Source organism: Sturnus vulgaris, chromosome 2 (genome assembly GCF_052056855.1).
Source record: "Sturnus vulgaris isolate bStuVul1 chromosome 2, bStuVul1.hap1, whole genome shotgun sequence".
NCBI lineage: Eukaryota > Metazoa > Chordata > Aves > Passeriformes > Sturnidae > Sturnus > Sturnus vulgaris.
In genome coordinates, this window is record NC_142244.1 from 94,879,103 (window position 1) to 94,898,873 (window position 19,771).

General features: G+C 41.9%; 1 protein-coding gene across 9 annotated transcripts in view; it reads left to right on the forward strand.

Annotated features, from left to right (window-relative positions):
• Positions 1-19,771, forward strand: part of CARS2 (cysteinyl-tRNA synthetase 2, mitochondrial) — a 44,659-nt gene that overhangs the window by 7,251 nt on the left and 17,637 nt on the right. For 3 of the 9 annotated variants that reach the window (XM_088160168.1, XM_088160171.1, XM_088160169.1), the window contains exons 3-10: positions 2,337-2,387; positions 6,542-6,659; positions 9,242-9,313; positions 9,899-10,004; positions 10,721-10,804; positions 13,248-13,377; positions 15,617-15,750; positions 19,214-19,281. In XM_088160168.1, the coding sequence (XP_088016294.1) occupies positions 6,576-6,659; positions 9,242-9,313; positions 9,899-10,004; positions 10,721-10,804; positions 13,248-13,377; positions 15,617-15,750; positions 19,214-19,281 (678 nt within the window). In that variant the 5' untranslated portion in view covers positions 2,337-2,387; positions 6,542-6,575. Of the gene's footprint in view, positions 1-628; positions 807-1,500; positions 1,773-2,160; positions 2,249-2,336; positions 2,388-6,541; positions 6,660-9,241; positions 9,314-9,898; positions 10,005-10,720; positions 10,805-13,247; positions 13,378-15,616; positions 15,751-19,213; positions 19,282-19,771 lie in introns of those variants that run through there. The other 6 variants (XM_088160167.1, XM_088160170.1, XR_015801736.1 and 3 more) reach the window with 5 other exon arrangements.

The window sequence follows — 19,771 nt, forward strand, 5'->3', positions numbered from 1 at the left end:
ATGCTGGCACTGGCAGTTCACTCTCTCTTCTCGTACAAGAGCAGGGGTGGCCACAATTGGAGCTCACAGACCTTGACTTCGACACATGCCAAGAGGGTGCTTCCTAAAGATGGCACTAGACCTGCAGTACTCCTTGGCAAAGCCTGGGATTGATGTGGGTTCACAGAGAATGGGGAAATTAATGGTACAGCAATCTACCAAGGATGGATCCAAAAACTTGGGGGGATGAGGCAAAAAAAAAAATCACAAGGCATTCAGTTGAGGATGCATCTGGTTGGAAGCTGGAAAAATATCTGGGAAAATATTCACAGAATCAGAGAAAAGCTTGGGTTGGAAGGGACCTTAAGGATGATCCAGTTTCAACCCCTCTGTCATAGGCAGAGACACCTTTCACTTCGACCAGGTTGCTCAGAGCCCCATCCAACCAGCCTTGAACCCTTCCAGGGATTTGGCATCCACAGCTTCTCTGAGCAACCTGTTCCAAAACTTCCATACCCTATAAGGAAGAAATTTCTTCCTAGCATCTATCTAAATCTCACCTCTCTTAGTTCAAAACTGTTCTCCCTTCTTCCATCACTATCTGTACATGTAAAAAGTTGCTCTCCCCCTTTTTTTTAATCGTCTTTAGGTACTGGAAGGTGCTGTGAGGTTTCCCTGGAGCCTTCTGCAGGTTGAACAGCCCCAACTCTCTCAGCCTGTCTTCACAGGATAGTTGTTCCATCCCCGTGATCACTTTTGTGATGATAAGCTTGTGGAATTCTCACTTGTTTCCTTGGTACCTGCTCATAGTCACTTTTGGAAACAAGGTACTAGTTCAAAAATATTTTTGGTATCCTTATGTCTGTTCCATTACATTGTTATTCACTCTAGTTGAGTAGCTTATAGTTTCCCAAGTGGTTTAAGGTACTGTAGCTAGCCAAGCTCCATTTCTCTGAAAGAAAAAAAGAAAAAAAAAATCCCCAGTGAGGAAGCAGACCTTGACAGTAAGCTGGGCTAAAGGCCAGGGTACCTCACTAAGTACCCAGCAGCATTTGCTGTCATTTAAAAAAATGTCCAGGTCAGGTAACGCTTTATACAAGTATGTGGGAGTCAGGGGGGTGCATAAGAGTTTTCTGAGACTCTGATTTATTATCCAGTTTGGGAGTGTCACACCATGTTTTATTTTCAGGAGCTAACAGGCTGCCAGCTGTTCTCTGACCTGAAAGGCAATGCAAAGATAGATTCACTCCCCAAAGTGACCGAACTGACTTGACACAATGGAGACCATTTTGCTAAATTAGTCACACATTTCCTACAAACATCTCCCTTAAAACCTCGTTAAGGAGAAGGCGCGCTGGGGTTATACCGAAGCACAAGGCTAGTACGCGCTGTCTCAGGGCAGCCCGGCCGGCCCAAGCCGCGCACCACGGGCTCAGCACAGCACGGCGGGAGGCGGTGGCCCCGCCCGCAGGCCCGCCCCTTCCTGCGCCGCGGCCGCGGCGGCCCCGCTCTCCGGCGGGACCCGCACGGGTTCTGCCCGCTCCCCGCCCGGGCAGCGTGCGGGCCATGCTGCGCGGGGCTGCGGCAGCGGCCCGGCGGTGCCGCCTCGGCTTCGCTCCCGGTCCCGGTGCGGGTGCCGGCCGGGGGCAGGCGGGGGCGCGGCGGTGCTCGGGCGCGGCGCGGCGGCGGCAGTGGGTGCCTCCGGCGGGGTGCGACAGCGGGATCGTGGCTTACAACAGCCGGAGCCGGAGCAAGGAGCCGCTCGTGCTGGCCACGGAAGGAGTGGCGACCTGGTAGCGCCTTGCTGCTCGGCGGGCGGGCGTGGGGGTGGCGAGGTGACAGGAGCGGTTTGTGTCCGGAAACAGCTCCTGTGACCAGTTCTGGGCTCCGGTACACGAAAGCCGTGGAGCTACTGGAAGAGGTCTAGGGAAGGGTCACAAAGGTCAGTAGGGGACCGGAGCATCGCTTTTGAGAGGAGAGACTGCAAGAGCCGGGCCTGTTTAGTCTGGAGAAGAGAAGACTGGGAGGGGATCTCATCAATACATATAAATATCTCAAAGATGGGTGCCAAGAAGATAGTGCTAGGCTCCTTTTGGCATTGTTCAGCGACAGGACGAGGAATAGTGGCCGTAAACTAAAACATACGAAGTTTCATATGAACATGAGGAAGAACTTTACGTTGAAGGTGGCAGAGCACTGAACAGGCTATCCAGGAGGCTCCTCTGGAAACATTCAGAACTCATCTGGACACATTTCTGTGTCACCTGCTGTAGGTGCCCTGTCTTGAGAGTGGTTTGGACTGTGTGATCTTCCAACCCTAACAATTCTCTGATTCTTTTTGCCTCCCCTCTCTGCAGGTACAGCTGTGGGCCGACCGTATATGACCATGCACACCTCGGGCACGCCTGGTGAGTCGTGGATTGCAGCGTGGAAGCATCCAGACAGAAAACTAGTGCTGGACATCCCCATGCCAGTGGTGCCGAGGGATCCAGGCAGATATACAGTGCTGGACATCCCCAGGCTGCAGTGTGTGTCCGGGTGACAGAGCTGTGACTGGTGACACGAGGCCCAGCCCTTTGCCTCCTGTGCTGTGCAAAGGGCAAAAGTCTGTTTGTTACGTATTTTTTTCTCTTGGGCTGGGGTAGTTCGTAAAGGGGCTGTTGGTTCTGCTGCCTGGCTGAGACACAGAGTGCATGTCTGTGTCTTGGGAAGAAGCATTAGGAATGTGTGCAGTTTGTTTGTTAGGGTGAGTTGTTTCAAATTCTGTCAGCATAACGTGACCTCTCGTGTGGAGGAGTTATGATCCTGGAGCAGAGACTCTCATCTGTATGAAAAGATAGCTTCACCTCAGGTTTAGTTCAGACTCTCTGCTGGCACCAAGGAAACACCATGCAGGATTGGTTAATAGAAAGGTACTTTCAAGATTTGCAGATGAGCACATCAGATCTTAGATCTCAGAAAGTCCAGGTAGCTTAAAGGCCTCTTTGTATAGTAACGCTGCAGTGGCTTACTATGTTTAAAAATAAAAAGCCAATCCAGAGCAGCACAGGTTTTTCTCTGTTGTTCATTAGGATTCTTAGAACAATAAGATAGCTTCATTATAAGTGACTTTGAAAAAGTATGTTAAATACACCAGAGGAGGTTGCTGCCACTCGTTTCAAAACAGCATACCTGATGAGTAGACATACAGGATGTCTGCTGTTCCTGTGAAACTGAGGGGAGTTGCAGCAGCTCATGCTGCTCTTAAGGTTCTGTCTTTGCATTCTTAAAAAGCAGGTTGTTTTTGGCTCTTTGGAAGAGCAGGGGTTTATCAGATAATTGCCATCTATATGAAGATCAGATAGGGTGCATTTCAGTAACTGATTAATTCCCTTTCAATGTAAGGGATTTCACAGCTTCTTGTCCTGTCTCAACTTCTTTCAGAAACTTGTGTTGAATCTTGCTTGTGTGGAACTGAGCCATCGCAGTAACTGCACAACTACTGCTTTGCTTTGTAAAAAGGAAGACTTAAAATACCAGTTATGTAAAAGTACTGTTGTCAGTGCTAATGTTAATGCTTCTGTACTGTTGTGTATATGTGGTGGTTTCTTTTCCTCCTTGCTTTTCTCAAGTCTTAGCAGAAAACTGATCCAGCTTTTTACTGGTGACCTAAGAATCAAGAAGATTATATCTTGGACTTTTTGTTTGTGTTTAGTATCTTCAGGGGAATTTTTTTTGGAAAGTCATAGTAATTTGTGTATTTAAATCTACAGCTGTTGTGATAAAGGCTCCATTACAGTTTACCTTGAAATAATTATGATTAAAATCATCACTTGAAAGTAGCTATATAAAAGAGATGGCTATAAATTTCTTGTCTTTATCCCTCAGTTGAGGTTCTCTAGTGTGGTAGGGCCTGTCTTCCCTGACATGGTGTAATAGGGAATTGCGGAGGTGCTTCTGTCCTAAGGGGTATAGTTGATCTAGACCACAATGTTTTGTAGAGGTGGAGAATTTCACCCTTTGGTCTTGCAGCTCTCTGTAGCTTTTAAATGTCTGTTTTTTCAGTGGTTCTCTTGCCTTCAGACTTTTTTGATTAAAAGAGGGAGTAGAAAGGCCTTGCTTACACTTGCCTGTTTTTTTACCCATCTTTTCTTATCCATGTCTAAACTAGAAATTTTAAGCTTTCCCGTTGAGGTTTGCCATACATCTGTGTCACCCGTGTTTGACTTCTTAATTGCTGATTTAAGGAAGAATGGTAAGTGCTGAATATTGCCTTTGGCGTATCATGCAGATACACCAGGTATAATTAATTCTTTTAGCACCTCTTTAAGCACCTTCTCGTGTGGTTCCTGTTGTGTGACAAGGTCTCTGCACTGAAGACTTTTGCTCTCTTCTCATCAGTTAAACCCTCCAGTGTGGGAGGAGTTGGCTGTTTCTTTGCAGTATCTCTGGTCTTACACATGTCAGTGTTGACATCCTGTTGCTCAGCTGATTTGTTCAGGATGGTCCTATTTATTTATTTATTTTAAAAAATTGTATCTTTTTTTTCCCAGAGCTAGGTCCAACCATAGAACAGCTGAAATGTATGCTGCTTGCTGTTGAGGGCCAGGAGATGCACTGGAAAATAGCATAAAGTCAAATGGAGTGGTGTTGTTGCTACTCTGCTGCTCTTCTTAAATACCATCATTTTGTTGTACTCCTGCCACATGTTCTCTTCTCACTAGAATTCCCTTTTTTCCCCCCTCTGTCTTACATTTTAGTTGTGTCAAACGCAGCAAATGCAGCAGGTAATAAAGCAGAAATGGATCATGGATATGAGTTTGAGATCCTTGAGGAGAATTTGGAAATAATGGCATTATTTTTCTCCTGTCCTCTTTCCATTCCACAAGGAGTTCTTATTTCTCTAAATAATTTAACATTCTCTAGTATGTTGTGCTTCCTGTCTTAAAAACAGATGCTCTGTCTGCCTCTATATGATATCCAACACCCATTCTGTGTAGAGAAAAATGTAAGACAGGCAAATAATGCTATTTTTTTCCCCAGTTCTGGTTCTGACCTTGATTGTTCTGGTTTGACCTGCAGCCTACTTAGCATCCAGGTTCCTAAACGCTTTGAAGTAAGAGTAAAACCAAGCTCGAGAGATTTCTCTTGTGCGTGCTTTGTTACCCCCTAATCTTGACTGTCCATTTGTTTTGGCTTTTTTTTAAAATCAGTCCTGAACTGGTAAAGACCCTGCTTTCTGAGGTATAGGAAATCTACTCTGGTTCTTGCAGAGTTTCTTCCATTAATTCAGTTGGAAGATGAGAGGAGAAGGAACAGTGTGAAATTTGTGCCTGCTCTGGGAACAGTGACTGCAGGGCTGTTCAATCTAATATCAAGCTTTTGATGCTGGCGTTGTTCCTCTGAACAAGATCCAAAGATCAATTTAATATTCTTATGGAATTGTGTCACCACATTTGATGAACCTTACTCCCAGTGAGCTGCTATTCATTAAAAACTATCTCCCTGGCAGCAAGGCTTTCAAAAAGTCTTTTTTTTAGCATGAGCACAGCGCAAACAACAACAAAAAGTATTTTTCTTCATCGAGATATTATGCATCCGTAAATCAGTACCTTAGTGCTACCTGGCACCTGCAGGGAATGATGCAAATCCATTTCTGGTAGCTGCTTTCTCTTCTTTGTTCTGATGGCCATGGGAGTTGCAGTTTGTGTGATGCTGTAGGTAAAATGGGAACCTGTAGGTCTGTCCATCTCCTTGTGGCTTTGGAGAAAACGGAGCCCAGAACGGCTGAGGATTCTCATCATCCTGCTGGGCAGACCCAGAGGTTTTAGTTACTTTCTAGTATTTCACCTTGTAATTGGGTTTAACTCAAAGTGTTTTGAGAATTAAAAATGGAGAGTCTGTGAGCAGAAGCAGCTACAACAGCTCTATACAGCTTTTACATCCATCAATCTATCAGCATTAAATACTCTCTACTTTGTGACAAAAGCCCTGAATAATTTTCACAATAACTTATATTCTCAAGTGTAAATAAAATAACCTATAGAGCATCTACTCTTTGCTATCAGAAAAGATCTGTGGTGGTGTGTGAATTAAGAACTTTATTGGTGGCTGGTATCTGTTGTTACTCAATCCTAAGAAAAGGTCACTTGAATCCTGCTTTATTCTCCCTGTTCTTCTGTGGCACGACTTTTGAAAACGTGTCAGGATATGCTAAGCCCAAGGGATGTATTTCAAGAACATCTGATCTCTGTGTCTTATTTTGTCCTGTTGGCTTTGAAAGAGTCTCCTGGCTCATGTAGCTTGTGATGCCCTTTGAATAAAGAGATGCAACAAAAGAAAGCACTCAGAAAATTTGATGTAATGTGTCACTAATGCCAGAAGAGGGTAGGCCAGTTCAAGAGAAATTTGCTTGACTTTTGTGCAGGTAGCAAAAGGTTTTGGAAAAAACACCTTCTGCACTGAAGATCTTTTCATTGCAAGTGTTGGGGTAATTAGATTGTCCCTGTGGCTGATGGTTATTTTTGTTTAAGTTTATTCTTACTACTATATGTTCAAAAGCTCACGTTTCTTTCTCTTCCAGCTCCTATGTTAGGTTTGATATAATTCGAAGGATAATGACAAGGTTTTTTGGAATTGAAGTTATCATGGTGATGGGGATCACAGACATAGATGACAAGATAATAAAAAGAGCCAATGAGGTAGGTGTTTGTTGCAGTCTTTGACTACCCTTTTGGTATTTTCTAAGCTACTTATATAGCAAAATTAACCTGAGTTTGGGGTTCTTTTGTTGAGTTATGTTTGTTTTAATTAGTAGGTAATAAATATTGAGATTTCTGGTCCCCTAGTGTGGCTGTAATGGATCTGGGGGTGAGGAGGGCTGTGTGGGGGTAATGGGTACAGAGCTGTGTGATGGGGGGGAGACAGAGAGAGGGGCTACCTTACAGCACCCACAGCTGGGATTCTCCTGCTCCCTCCCCCTGCCCGAGAGGCTAGCAGGGAACAAACGTCCTACGTGATTCCTCAGCACAGTGAAATGATCCCAAAACTTAACAGCCAGAAGGGTTCTGTGAGTTCTGGAGAAGTGCTGTGTGCCGTGATCACAGGCAGTACGTACAGCACTGCCACGTGGGGCTAAGGGCAGTTCCTGGAAGGTGCCGAGCACCATCTAGCTGCAATGTCAGCACCTTGGAAAGCTTTATCTGGCCTGTGTTTATCACCTACAGGAAAGTTAACGTTTTGTGTTAGGGTAAGTCTTGATAGGACTGGCAGTAAGTGATTCTCAGCTGAATTTTAATCTGACCTTTTTTACCAGATAAGCTTGATGAATGATTATTGCAATTCTATTTTTTGAAATTATTTTAAAAACGCTTTTTGAACCCTGAAGTACTAAGAATGTATTCTGTGTTTTATTCTGCATTTTGAGTCTTTTTGTTGCATTTGATTTTAGAATCTATAACTCATGTCTTCGGGATCATAAGTGAATGCGTTGGATTGAATTGCAGTTGCAAGTTTTAAGATAGTTTCTTGGAGCCAGAGAATTTGACAGCTGTTCCTTTTACTTATCTTTAAGTAAACAGTTACTTTCACAGTTAAATATAGGCCCCTGCATTCAAATGAATACTAGCACACAACTCATATAGAATATGTCTGTTCCCTAGTCCATTAACTTGCAGTTTTATAAGGCAGTAAAGAATTCTAGAACAACCCCCCACCAAAATGCAGGCATTTTAAATCTATGTTTGCATTTTAAAACGTTTCCTTATTATCAGAACATCTTAGAGATTTTATATTTGAGGCGAGGAAAACGACATGTTCTTAAAAGATGTGTTGCTTTACTACATTCTTTGGTTTTGTGAAGTCATCTTGGCTTTGTTTTTGTGACTTTTTGAAATGTTTGCTCAGCCATTTTGTTTGGATGGCCAAGGCCTCTACCTCAGTAGCCTGCTTTTGTTGTTGGAACCTGTGCACCTGAAGCATTACAGTGGTAGAATCAAAATGCCTGAGCTTGTTCTTCATGCCCTGGTGGGGTTCATCTGGGAGGAACCTGAAAGTTGCATACTAGCTTATCACGAACCAGATGCATGCCATCAGTGGTTCTTTGAGATAGAGATGAGTCTCTTTGTGTGTTGAACATCCATCTGGATGGGAGGAAATTCCTCATCTTCTTTCTCTAGGCACCTTTGTTTCTGTCTTGATCAAAGAAGGAGCTGAGCTGTCTAGGGAGATGAATCCAGTCACTGGTCTGTAGGCAGAAGCATGTCTTTGTTTTTCTGAGCATCATCCTCATTTCATTGATGCATAAACATCTGGACTGTCTTCACCAGAACTCCTGCTTTGTCCAGGAGTTTGTACAAACAGTGATACCCACCTGCTCTCTCAAAGTCGGAACCCATAAAGATGCTCTAGTAATGAACTGGAAATGATGAAATGGGGTTTATGTTGTTAATGATTCACTTACCTGCAAGATGGAGAGACTGACAGTATGTTGTCTTCTCCTCAGTAGTTTGTTCTCAGGGAAAATGTAAAAGCATGCATTTGTAACGCTTTGATGCCATGCTGTTGCTTGCTAGGGCAGGTTTTGCTGTCATGCATATTTCAGTCCCTGGCCTCTTCTGAATATTTGAGAACAAGTACCTAACAATGTGCAAGTACCTTTCTTTTTGGGTTGCATTTTCTCATTGCCTCTGCAAGAGGAACCTGTTCATGTCCCATGAATGAGAAATGCAGAGAAGGTGCTTGAGAAACACTGGACTTGGCAAAGCGTGGAACTGCTTTTCAATATTGAGATCTATGAGTACCCATAATCTTCAGAAATAGCTTATTTTTCTTAATTACTGAAAATTAATATCCTGTCTCATCCTGCAAGTCTCTGATCTGTCTTTCTGACACGTAGGTGGTATTGGTATTTCCTGCCAGTAAGCTGAATAGTTTTTATGTCCTCTGTATGGTAGTGCATTTTGTCACTGGAAATGAAGGACCCTCTCAAGAGGAGAAAAATAAGAGAGAGAAGGAGTTTATTATTTTAGTCTTTGGTTGCTTTCTCTTAAAAGAGATATATTAATATTTTGAAAATTGAGACGCATAAATGAAATACTACTTCTAAGTTATTTATAACTTACATCTCCTCCCTGTCAATGTTAGATTAATAAGTCTTTCTGACTCTTTACCTTGGGGGCTCTCTAAGTCTTCCAATTAGCTATTAGCTGTCTGAGAAAAGATTGCCGTATTTTATGTCATTACTCTGATTTATGATTTGCTAATCTGCTTCTCTTTTTTTCAGATGAATATATCGCCAGTAGCTCTTGCTCGTATTTATGAAGAAGACTTTAAACAAGATATGGCTGCCTTAAAGGTACAAATACTCAAGATTCTAAATTTAAGAGTATTTCTAAGCAATTATTTTGGTAAAGAATCAGGTTTTGAGAGTTTGAGCTGAAAAAATAAATTTGTTGCTTGGAAACTGGGTGCTGATTTACTTTTTCATTCTTCTGGAATGATACTGCACGCATTTTGAGTAAGGAAATGTGGGGAGAAGCAATCCTGAGCTTTGGAATGAACAAGTTAATTTTCTGTAGGAGCAGTTTTTTTCATATTCAGTAGATCCTTGATTCACAGATATTGCATATTTACTATAATGCAGAAGTAGTCTGATTGAAAGCACAGGAAACACAGAATCTTTCATTGAGTTCAGATGACTTTGCTTCTTGTCTCCCTGTCAGAAGCAGGGAGTGAGCCACTGGGGAAAATCAGGGTTTTTTTTTGCCACCCCTAAAAATATTTTTTCTGTATGTGCATTCTTAAATGTTACTCAGCAAATTTTTTTGATGCCTGAAACTTTCTTTGAAGATAAAATTGAGAGGAATGCTCTTTTAGTTTGTTTCTTAGAGTGAAGGAACTCATTGGCAGTGTGCTAATGAGACGTTACTCTTTCTTTAAGGTCCTTCCTCCTATGGTATATATGAGGGTGACTGACAATATTCCTCAAATAATTTCCTTTATAAAAACAATAATTTCCAGTGGACAAGCTTATGCAACCTCGCAAGGTAAGACTTTGACAAAGGTAACTCCTTGTTCAGCAGATGCATAGGAAGCCTCTGCTCTTAGTAATCCTGTTTTGGAATCAGATGAGATACCCTGTGCCAGGCTTTCCTTCTGTTGCTTAACAGGGTGTGAGTGAATTGTTTGTGATGACATGAGTGGGCAGAACAACTATTACTCAATTTCTAAGTTAAACGTAGCTCATTAGTTAATATAATTGTTTACTGTAATAAGCTGCTGTCTGAACTCCTTGGGGAAATCCTGGACTGGTTTCTACAAGAAAGCTGGAGGAATCTCTGAAGAGGAGCTATGTATCTCCTATCTGCTGTAAAAGATGTGTCTGCAAAGCAAAATGTGTGGTTTTCCTTTTTAGCAGAACTGGTGGTTATAAAAGAATACAAGTGCATTGTAACTGGACGAGGTGTAGCTTGAGCTGCAGTCAGGGAGGGGATTGCTGATTGTGCATGGGCAAGGAAGAACCTGGGAGATCTCCAGAATTCAAAGTTATGCTGTGGGTACAATGAACATGTGCACAGAGGTTACTGAAAAGCTGGGTAATATAGAAACATCTGCTGCTACTTTTGCAGTATTTCTGAATTGCTAAATCAGAATTTCAAATGGGAGTGGAAGGGCACTTTGTTTTACTTTCAGAGAAATGTTACCAAGTTCTTATCAATGTGCCTCATCTTTGCTATACAATTAAACATTTCTTTTGTTTTAGGCAATGTTTATTTTGATGTTAAATCCTGGGGAAAAAGATACGGAGTGTTAACTGTTATTAACCCTGATACCCAAGATGAAGCAGGTAAGTTGGTGGCACCAACTTGTTTTTGTTAATGCACTGTTTGAATGCGTTTGGCATCTGTGTGCAAACTTTCATTCAACAGTCTGAAACAGTTTTATAACCCGTTGTGTATAGCTAACTTTCTGGTTAATTAAGATTACAGTGCTTTATTTGTTATTTTTTGAAGCACTTACTGTTGCCAGTGCGGGAGGAAACGTAGTTTTTCTTCCTTTCATCCTTCCCTCTATACTTTTGTTCTGGTACCTTAGAACAATTAGGATTCTTAAGCAATTTTAATTAAATACTTGGCAGTAGTACATAGAAACTTCACAGTGAGATGGTGTTCTTGCTGTTACACTAGCTAGCATTGAGGTACTCAAGGGCAAACACAAGGAAACCTCACCTACTGTGTTATTGTTGGGGCAGCTGCACTGTTCTGAAGTTAACTGGATGAATTGCTTCCTTCATTACCTGTCACTGGGCTAAGCAGTCTCTTTGTGGGAGGGTGAGCAATCTCTTCGTAGGCTGTGCTAGAGGGGGCCTGTACCCTGGGCTGTGGGGAGGTTGCTGCAGTTCCTGCTTTGCAGGATTGCTGAACCTCTCTGGAGTTTCTGTAAGCATCTGATTGGGTCTTTGTGTCAGAGAATTTGATGCATGTCTCCTGCATCCTTTTGCAAACTAAAGTTCAGTATTTCATCATTTAAAACAATCTGTTTGTAATTACTGAAAATGCCTTGGAGGCTGATGCTCAGGTGCAGCTAGAATTTCTCCCAGTTCTGCTTGGGAGTTGTTTCAGCATTACAGCTTACAGAGGGATGCATCTTGTCAACGGTTATTTAGAGGTAATTACTGACTGCAGAGAGCCAGCAGCCTCCTGGGCTGCACAGGGAAGAAGGTTATAGAGGTGATCCTTCTCTGATCTGCTTGCCAGCAAGCCAGTGGAGTTGATCCTTCTCTGCTCAGCACTGGTGAGACATGCTTGGAATACAGGTCTGATGCTGGGCTCCCCAGAGCAGCAGTGGTGTGGACATTGTGGAGAAAGGCCAGCAAAGGGCCACAAATATGATGGAGGTACTGGAGCATCTTTCATATGAGGAAAAGCAGACGGAGTGTGGACCCCCCAGTCTGGAAAAGAGAAGGCTCAGGGGAATCCTACCCCTGTGTAGTCATACTGATGGAGTATGGAGTAGAGCAGATGGAGCCAGGCTTTTCTCAGTGGACAAGAGGCACTAATCATAACTTGAAACATGGGAAATTCCATTTAAAGCTAAGAAAAATCTTTCTTACCCTGATGATGGTTAACACAAACCATGTTGCTCAGAGAGGCTGTGGAGTCTCCATCCTTGGTGATAATCAAAGCCTGACTGGCCATCCTGGGCAGCCTGCTGTAGCTGCATGTGCTCTGAGCAGGGAGTTGGATTAGACTGTCCCCAGATGTGCCTTCTAGCCTCAGTTGTGACTGCTTCCCCTGCTTCCCCTCTAGTCACATCTAAGTGTGTTCTTATTTCTAAAGATTTTGACTTGTTTTGCTTATGACTGAGAAGTTGAAGAGTGCTCTTTTGTAGCAATATACTCAAAAAAGGGCAAAAGAGGGTTGGAGTCAGGAGATACTGGTCAGTCAGAACTTGGCAATCTAGTGAAAGAGCCCAGGTGAAGATTTAGTGGATAAAACTAGGGTTATATTTCTGTCTCTTCAGTTCTTAGGAATTTTGAGTTGTATCATTCTAAATGTGTGGTCATGTATTTGTCAGAAAGAAAGTCCAGAGTCCAGAACCCTGTTCTGTGGTTCTTGCCAGGGAGTGCTGTGTATTTGACTGGAGGTTAGGAGTCAGCAGAGATGAAGAGTCCTGCAGTATTGTGACAAAAAGGACTGCATCCTTGGCAATATAGTGAAGGAATGAACAAATATAGCTGGGAGGAAACCTTTGTAGGGAACTCATAGGTGAAAACGGTAATGAAAAATTGCTACTGTCCAAGAATAGTTTTGATTCTTACCTTTGTGTGCTTTGTTTTACAGAATCTAAACCATAAAGTACTTGTGTCCCAGAGAAGAAAATTATGGGGTGTTTGTTTGTGTGTTTGTGTGTTTTGGTTTCGTTTTATTACCATTTTTCCTGCAGTGCAGTCAGTTTGTCCTGGGGGAGCTGCCTGATATGTAACTAAATTAATGAAAAGTCAGGCAACCAGGGAAGGATAAAAGGACTGATAGGACAGGATAGAATATGTTAAGGAATCTTGAATTCATTTTTGTAGCTTGTTGGAATGTATTTCAGTATTCCAATATTTAAATATTTCACTTTTCCCCTGTGTGAGGGGGATGAGAGGGAAGTTGTAGTGAAAAGAAGTTGATTAAAGGTGATTAAAATCAGAGTAGTTCACTAAACACACATTTCCTTTTGCTTTCATTTGGTCGTTTTTTTTTCTTTGAGACATATCCCATTAACAAATCACTTATTCTTGCCAGTTGATTCTGATAAACGACATGGTAAAGATTTTGCCCTGTGGAAGGCTGCCAAGCCTCAAGAGCTATCTTGGAATTCTCCCTGGGGAAAAGGACGACCTGGATGGCACATTGAATGTTCCACAATATCAAGGTCAGATTTCTTGGATTTTGATAAATCTAGTGCTATTTTTTGTTTTCAGTCACAGTAGAATGGTAGCAGCAGTATTGAAAGTGTTTTCTGATCGATAGATAGCACTGGTTTTAATGTGACCATTTTATGCAACTTGGGATGTCACTTGTGGCCCAGATAAACTCTGCTTCACCTTTCTGTCACAGCTGTCTCTATGTTTTGACACCTTCTCTTGAGTTAGACTTGGTGCTTAAAATATGGCACATGGGATCACACTGTTGATTAGCAGTCTTTTAACTTGAACTGAGTAACTCAAGGTCTGGTGAAAGGTATGATAGCTCTTCAATTTGCTTTCCTTCCACTTCTAACAGTCTCCATCAGACCTAGTTCAGGATGTAGGTGTCAGGAGGACAGGGTGTATTTCTGGCCTTATCTTAACAGCAGCTGTGGATGTTCATGCTAATAATCTAAGTGTTATTCAGCTTTCTTGCTGAGTAGTGTTCTGCTTGCAGTTGGTTTGATGTAATTTGCTCTTAATTTAAAGTTTTATTTTCACCACAGGAGAAAAAGTCTTCACTCCTGGAAGATTGATAGTGTACTTAGTTTTGCATTAGTCTCAGATCTTTTTTTGGAAGCTAATAACAAATAATTTAGATCTGACCTTGTTGAGCTTAAATTTTCAGCTAAAGCTGAAAGGAGGTGGAACCAGCTACTTTAGGTTTCTCTTTCATATGCTTTTCTTGTGCACCTGCAATTGTTAGTCATTTCTGCCTACTTGTGAAAAGTGTTTATAAGGGTGATTTTCTGTCTGTAAATAGTTTCAGCATAGTGAGGCAGCTCTTAAAGCAATCAAAGTGCACAAAATCATGCTGTGTTTGATGTACAGGCTCTGACAGAAGTGCACAGATAAGAAATGCCAGTTACGACATGGCCTGTCTGCTAATGCAGTACTGTTTATAGACTGCATTTCTTTCTGTAAAAATGTATTTTACTGAGGCTGGATGAGGCTCCTGCCATATCAATAAAAGCAGACCCATGGAGAGCATAAGTGTAGTAATCTTGGACTGTGAAAAATGGAGAGCTTACTTTGGTAAGTGACCTAAAACAATTTGCTGTCCCAGTCAGCTGTTGAAGGCCCATTTTTAGGCAATATTTACTTAGCTGTCTGTCTTGCCAAGTATGTCAAAGCACTTTAACAGAGTTAGGTGAATTAATTTTGAGAAGTCTGTGAATGTGGAGTCTTTGGTCTCTAGAGCAGCCCTGGAGGAGGGAATCCCCTGCTTTGACCCCCTCAGGTCTGATCTCTCTGCATTTTCCCTTGTGGTGAGGTGGGCAGTTCCTCCTGTCCCTGTGCATTGCGCAGATCCAGCTCTCACCTCTCTTCAGCTCTCAGTGGTTTTGTTGGAGGAAACAGCAAGTGCTCCTCCGTAGGTGGCACAAGGGAAGGTGAGGGTCAGTCCTGGGAAGATTTGTGCTTTAGCTGGTCTTGAAGCAGGCAGGAACAGAGAAGGATGAACCTGGGAGATGGTGACACCTGCTCTTTCTTCCCTTCTCTCTTCTCCTCCTTGTCTTTTTCTCCTGTGCACCAACAGCTTCTGCAAAGCCCTCATGTGGCACAGTGTTAGCAGGGTGTTTTGTCTCTAAAAGGGACCAAAGTATTAATGTTTAGCCAGCTACCAGGAGCACCTTGTTAAGGTGATGTATGGGAAGCCTTTGTGTTTGTAGGCTTGCATCTTTCCCTGCTTGAGCACTCCTGGTTTCTGAGCAGTTAAGGTTGACTTACATCCCTGTGAGGCTGTAAGTATAATCCTTGTTTAACAGATAGGCAAAATAAAGTTGCTAACCTGGCCAGCTTGACCTGACTGCACACACTATTGTCTGAATTCTTATAGAAAAGGTACAAGATAAGGAAGAGTAATACCAAATTTATAGAAATAAGTTGTTAGGTTTGCACATAAAGGCACCTGTCTGATACTGAAACTGTAGCAGAACAAGGAAAGGAGACATCCTGCTTGTTGTCCTTTAAACTAAGGTAGAAAAATAATTGCTTCTACTAAGGAGAAGTGATTGTGAACAGGTACGAGTGCTGTCCATGCAAGTTCTGCTGCAGTTTTGGTATCCAAGATATGTGTAAAGTCTTGTTTTAGAACTGCAGTTACTAAATTGTGCACTTAAATTTATGTTGTTTCTTATCTGCATTTCTTTTTACAAAAAGTTTTTTGTGGTGTTCTACTTACTGATCAGGAAAATATTGTTACAGTGCAGTGTTTGGAAAGCAGTTGGACATCCACACCGGTGGAATAGATCTTGCATTTCCACATCATGAAAATGAAATTGCACAGTGTGAGGTGTATCATCAGTGTGAGCAATGGGGGAATTACTTTTTGCATTCTGGTAAGTAAAATACTGATCTTGAGATCAGGCTTCTTGAGAGGCTTATACGAATATAATATTTTGGGATTTTAAGTTTGGCATTTCATGCTATGAAAACACATTACATTGACTGGCATTATGTAGAACTGCTCTTTGTTCCCTCTGCATACAAGTGCTTCATTCAGTGAAGTTTGTGCTGTTCAGTGCCTTGAGCTACATGACTGATGGCTCTAGTGCTGTTCCCATTGATGGAAACCTTGACATTTGTTCTTCCTGTTGCAGTTGTGGTGGTTCTGGATGGACAGCTGAAATCAATAGAAAGTCAGATTCAAGTCTGCAGCCTCCCTTTTCTTGATTAGTATTTTGGGCAGGATGTCTTTGTGAACTCTTGGAGCTGCTTCTCTGGATAGAAGAGCTGCAGAGTTAAGCCTGTGGTATACTCTGGGAAGTACATGAGCTTTCATTTTTATATATTTATACTGTATGGAATGAATATTGAATTCTAGTTTCAGTTCCCAGTGTAGAGCCTGTTGTAAATCAATAGCAGTTGTCCAGAGGCTGGTGCATCCTCCAGGGTGTGCTTTGTTCCCAAGGCACTGTGGAATCCTCTGCACTTTCACTGAGATGCACTGGTTACTGCCAAGTGGAGCCTTCTGCTGACAAACTGGTGAATCTGGCTTTTCAAACTTGGAACTGAAACTGTAGGGGAAATATTTTTTGATACCAGCTAAATAAAGAGGAGTCAGTTAAGGAAAAAAAAGGGAGAACTTAATTCCAAGGGCAATTTGTACACTGAGGTTCTCTAGGAGCTGACAGATTACATTCATTAAGTCAAAAAGTCTTGCTGGAGGATGATGGTGTGAATTATTTAGGGCAAATGAATCAGCTTCAGAAACAATTTATTCTGCTAGCAGACTTCAGAATTTTAGCAGCTCGGAATTGGAGGAGCAATCCCCATTAGAGGAAGAAAATCCCTGCACTGGGGATAAATCTTATAAGGACTCTATTTTTAGACTACTTGTACTCTGGGAAGAGCGCCAAACCAAAGTTATGAAAATCTTTGTATTTTGTATTCTTGAATGAAATCATTCTAAGTACTGACACTCTTGGAAGAGGAATATTAATTCAAATTCAGATGTTACCAGTACCTTTTTAGGAAAGCACAATCCAACTATTTTAAGCTTGTCTGCCTGAAGTTAAGTAAACCAGTATTTAGTCACCTTTGCAAAAGAGGAAAAGTAATCTTAGCCAGGCTCTTCCCCTTCTCGTAGGAGAATTTTGGCTGTGGGTTTTACTTGAGTCACAAGAGCTGCAGGTGTCCAGCTGTGTCTGACAGCCTGACTATACTTACTGAGTGTCCCAGGTTTAAGGATGCAGAGGTGAAAGTGGCCTCACCTGCTAGCACACAGGTGATATCTCTAAGTTTTAAGTTTTCTGTTCTGTTCTGCTTGGATGTGGTTTTCCGTTGTGCTTGGATGATGAAGACAAACCAGTCGGATTCCACCTAGGGACTCAAGGACAGAATCTTTAAACTTCAAGCCCTAAGCATAAACAACGTGAAAAGAGGAGGGTGGAGACACAAGCAAGCAAGGAGGATGAAACTTCCCTATTTGAAACTATTAATTGGATAGTTGACTCCTGCATGCAAATGGACTGAAACCTATAAAGGTGTGAGAACTCATGACCAACCCCTCCTTTGCTTCCATCTTGGAGCCACCCAGGCAGGGGCCACGACTGTGGCATTTATATTGCTAGGGTGTGGCTTTTGTAGGCCTTTCATAGGCCTCTCAATAAATACACATTTTATTCTCCTCAACACTGTGTGTAGCCTCTGTTCCAGCTCCTCAAGGCATCACAGTACAGACAGTTTAATAAGATTTTTTTATCATGGATAGCTGCTGTAGCTGGTTCTGCATCCATGGATCTTTTGATTCATTCTTACTCTCCATAGAGTATATTGCGCAAAGTGAAATTTCGAGGTCGTCACAGTAGGACTGGAGGGTAGTCTTCTCGTGGTGAGTTCCTGCTGCTTTGAATCATTATCAGAAATAGCTGAGAAGTGGAACTATGAGCTTTTCGGGTCCTGTTACCAGGCCTGAGCTTGTTGCTTTCATATCCAGATGAGTATAATGGGGATTTTATCTACTTGTGGGAGCGAGAGGGTTTCAGGCAAGGCTGCAAAGCGGCTCTGTGCAGTGAGTAGCACTAAGTGCAGACAGCTGCATGGATTGCTGAGCAAGAAATGCCACTTCTGTCACCACTCATAAAAGCAGGAGCACGATCAAACATTGTTCTTGGGTAGCACTCTGAGGCATTTGTAACACTGGGCTGCAAGATATGAAAGAATGCAGTGTTGGTAGGGTATTACAGAACAAGAGAAATTTATGCTTAAAAATCTGCCTCAGAGTATGATTAAGTGCTAGATGCTGCAGGTCACAGAAGTGCCTAAAATCCCATGCAAGTTGTGGGTGGTTGGTAACTTATGGAATTACTCTTTCATTAGGAGAAGCTTATTAAGGCTTTTAACAACGTTTCTGAAATTATGCTGAGTACTCATTCAGTAACCAGCATGTTTGCCATCTCTCCTGTGCTGTGAATAATTGGTGTTTTCCATCAGTGGTGCTGCTGTGGCTCACATGGATGAGACCTGGAAGCAGGCAGCCTCAGGCTATACCTCTTGTCTTTCTTTGACAGAGCTTTCAGTCCTAAAGCCAAGCTCTACATAGTCTCTTAAATGCAGTGTTACTGCCTTTTTCCTGTGCTACAGCCCTGCAAAGCAGTGGTCCATGTGACTATTGAAAGTTCTAGCAGTGCTCAGAAATCACATTTTAAAATAAACTAATTCAAATTTGGCATTGTAGCTGCATCCCTCCCTCGTCTTGCTTTTTCTCAGTCTCACAAGTCTGGAGAAGTTGACAATGTGTAGATAATTCATTTTGCATTTAAGATATTTTGAACCAGTGCTATAAAACTTCGGGGTAAAAAAAAGTAATGTTAGGAGCCACTAGCAAGTAATAAGTACAGAAAATTTGAGTTTCAAGGATTTTTTAATGCAAGATCAATGGAAAATATTTCTTATACTACTTCTGATAAGTCAAGAGTAACAGGTAAGGTACTTGCCCTGTGAAGACTGAAGCTATTCGCTTGCTTTGTGTCAGTTTATTGTCAGTTCTGAACCTATGGTGGTGGTGGGTTTTTTGTTTTGTTTTGTTTTGTTTTGTTTTAAAATGTTTTAAATGTCTATATTTTAAAATTCACCCAGTGTAAGTTTAGAGGATGGAGAGGTGTGCAGGACTGTAGGCAAACCTATTGAAAAATGTTACCCATTATATTAAAATGTTCAGTGTGTATCCATCATAGCATATGCTGCCTCCAACATTTGCAGTGCCTCAGTGCAGTCTTTCTCATTTGCTATTCAGAAGCACTCTTGTTTATCCTGACTAATTCCTTTTTTTTTAATTTCCTTTTTTTTTTTTTACTATAGGGCATTTGCATGTTAAAGGAAGTCAAGAAAAAATGTCAAAGTCATTAAAAAACTACATAACGATTAAGGTAATTTCTTTGTTTGAATTGAAGCAATTTTGTAGTTTTGTAATATGTAAATATTAATCACAACCCTCTTTTGAGAAAACTTTGGAGTGTGTGCTTGTGCTGCAGTGTTTCTCTAGTATCTGATGATATGATGTTGTTGTAGATCTGGGTGTAGGAAACCTGCTCAGATTCATGGTTTGCATATAATGATGGATCTTGCTGAACTGAGAGTGTTTGTAGGAACAGTTTGTGCCCAGTATCAGGATCCTGCACTATAGATTTGTGGTTGGACTTGACAGTCTCAAGAGTTTTTTCCAACCTGAATGATTCTGTTCTGTAGTGATGGGTTTTCATCAGCCTGAAAAAGCACGGACTTGGAAAAGAATGGATGTTTTTCCTTGTCCTCCTTTAGGTGAAATGGACATAGTATTTTATCAGGAAGCTACTGGGTATTTTGAACTACACTTTTGCAGCAGTCTCTCCCATTACCCTTTATTTTTACACAGTGACC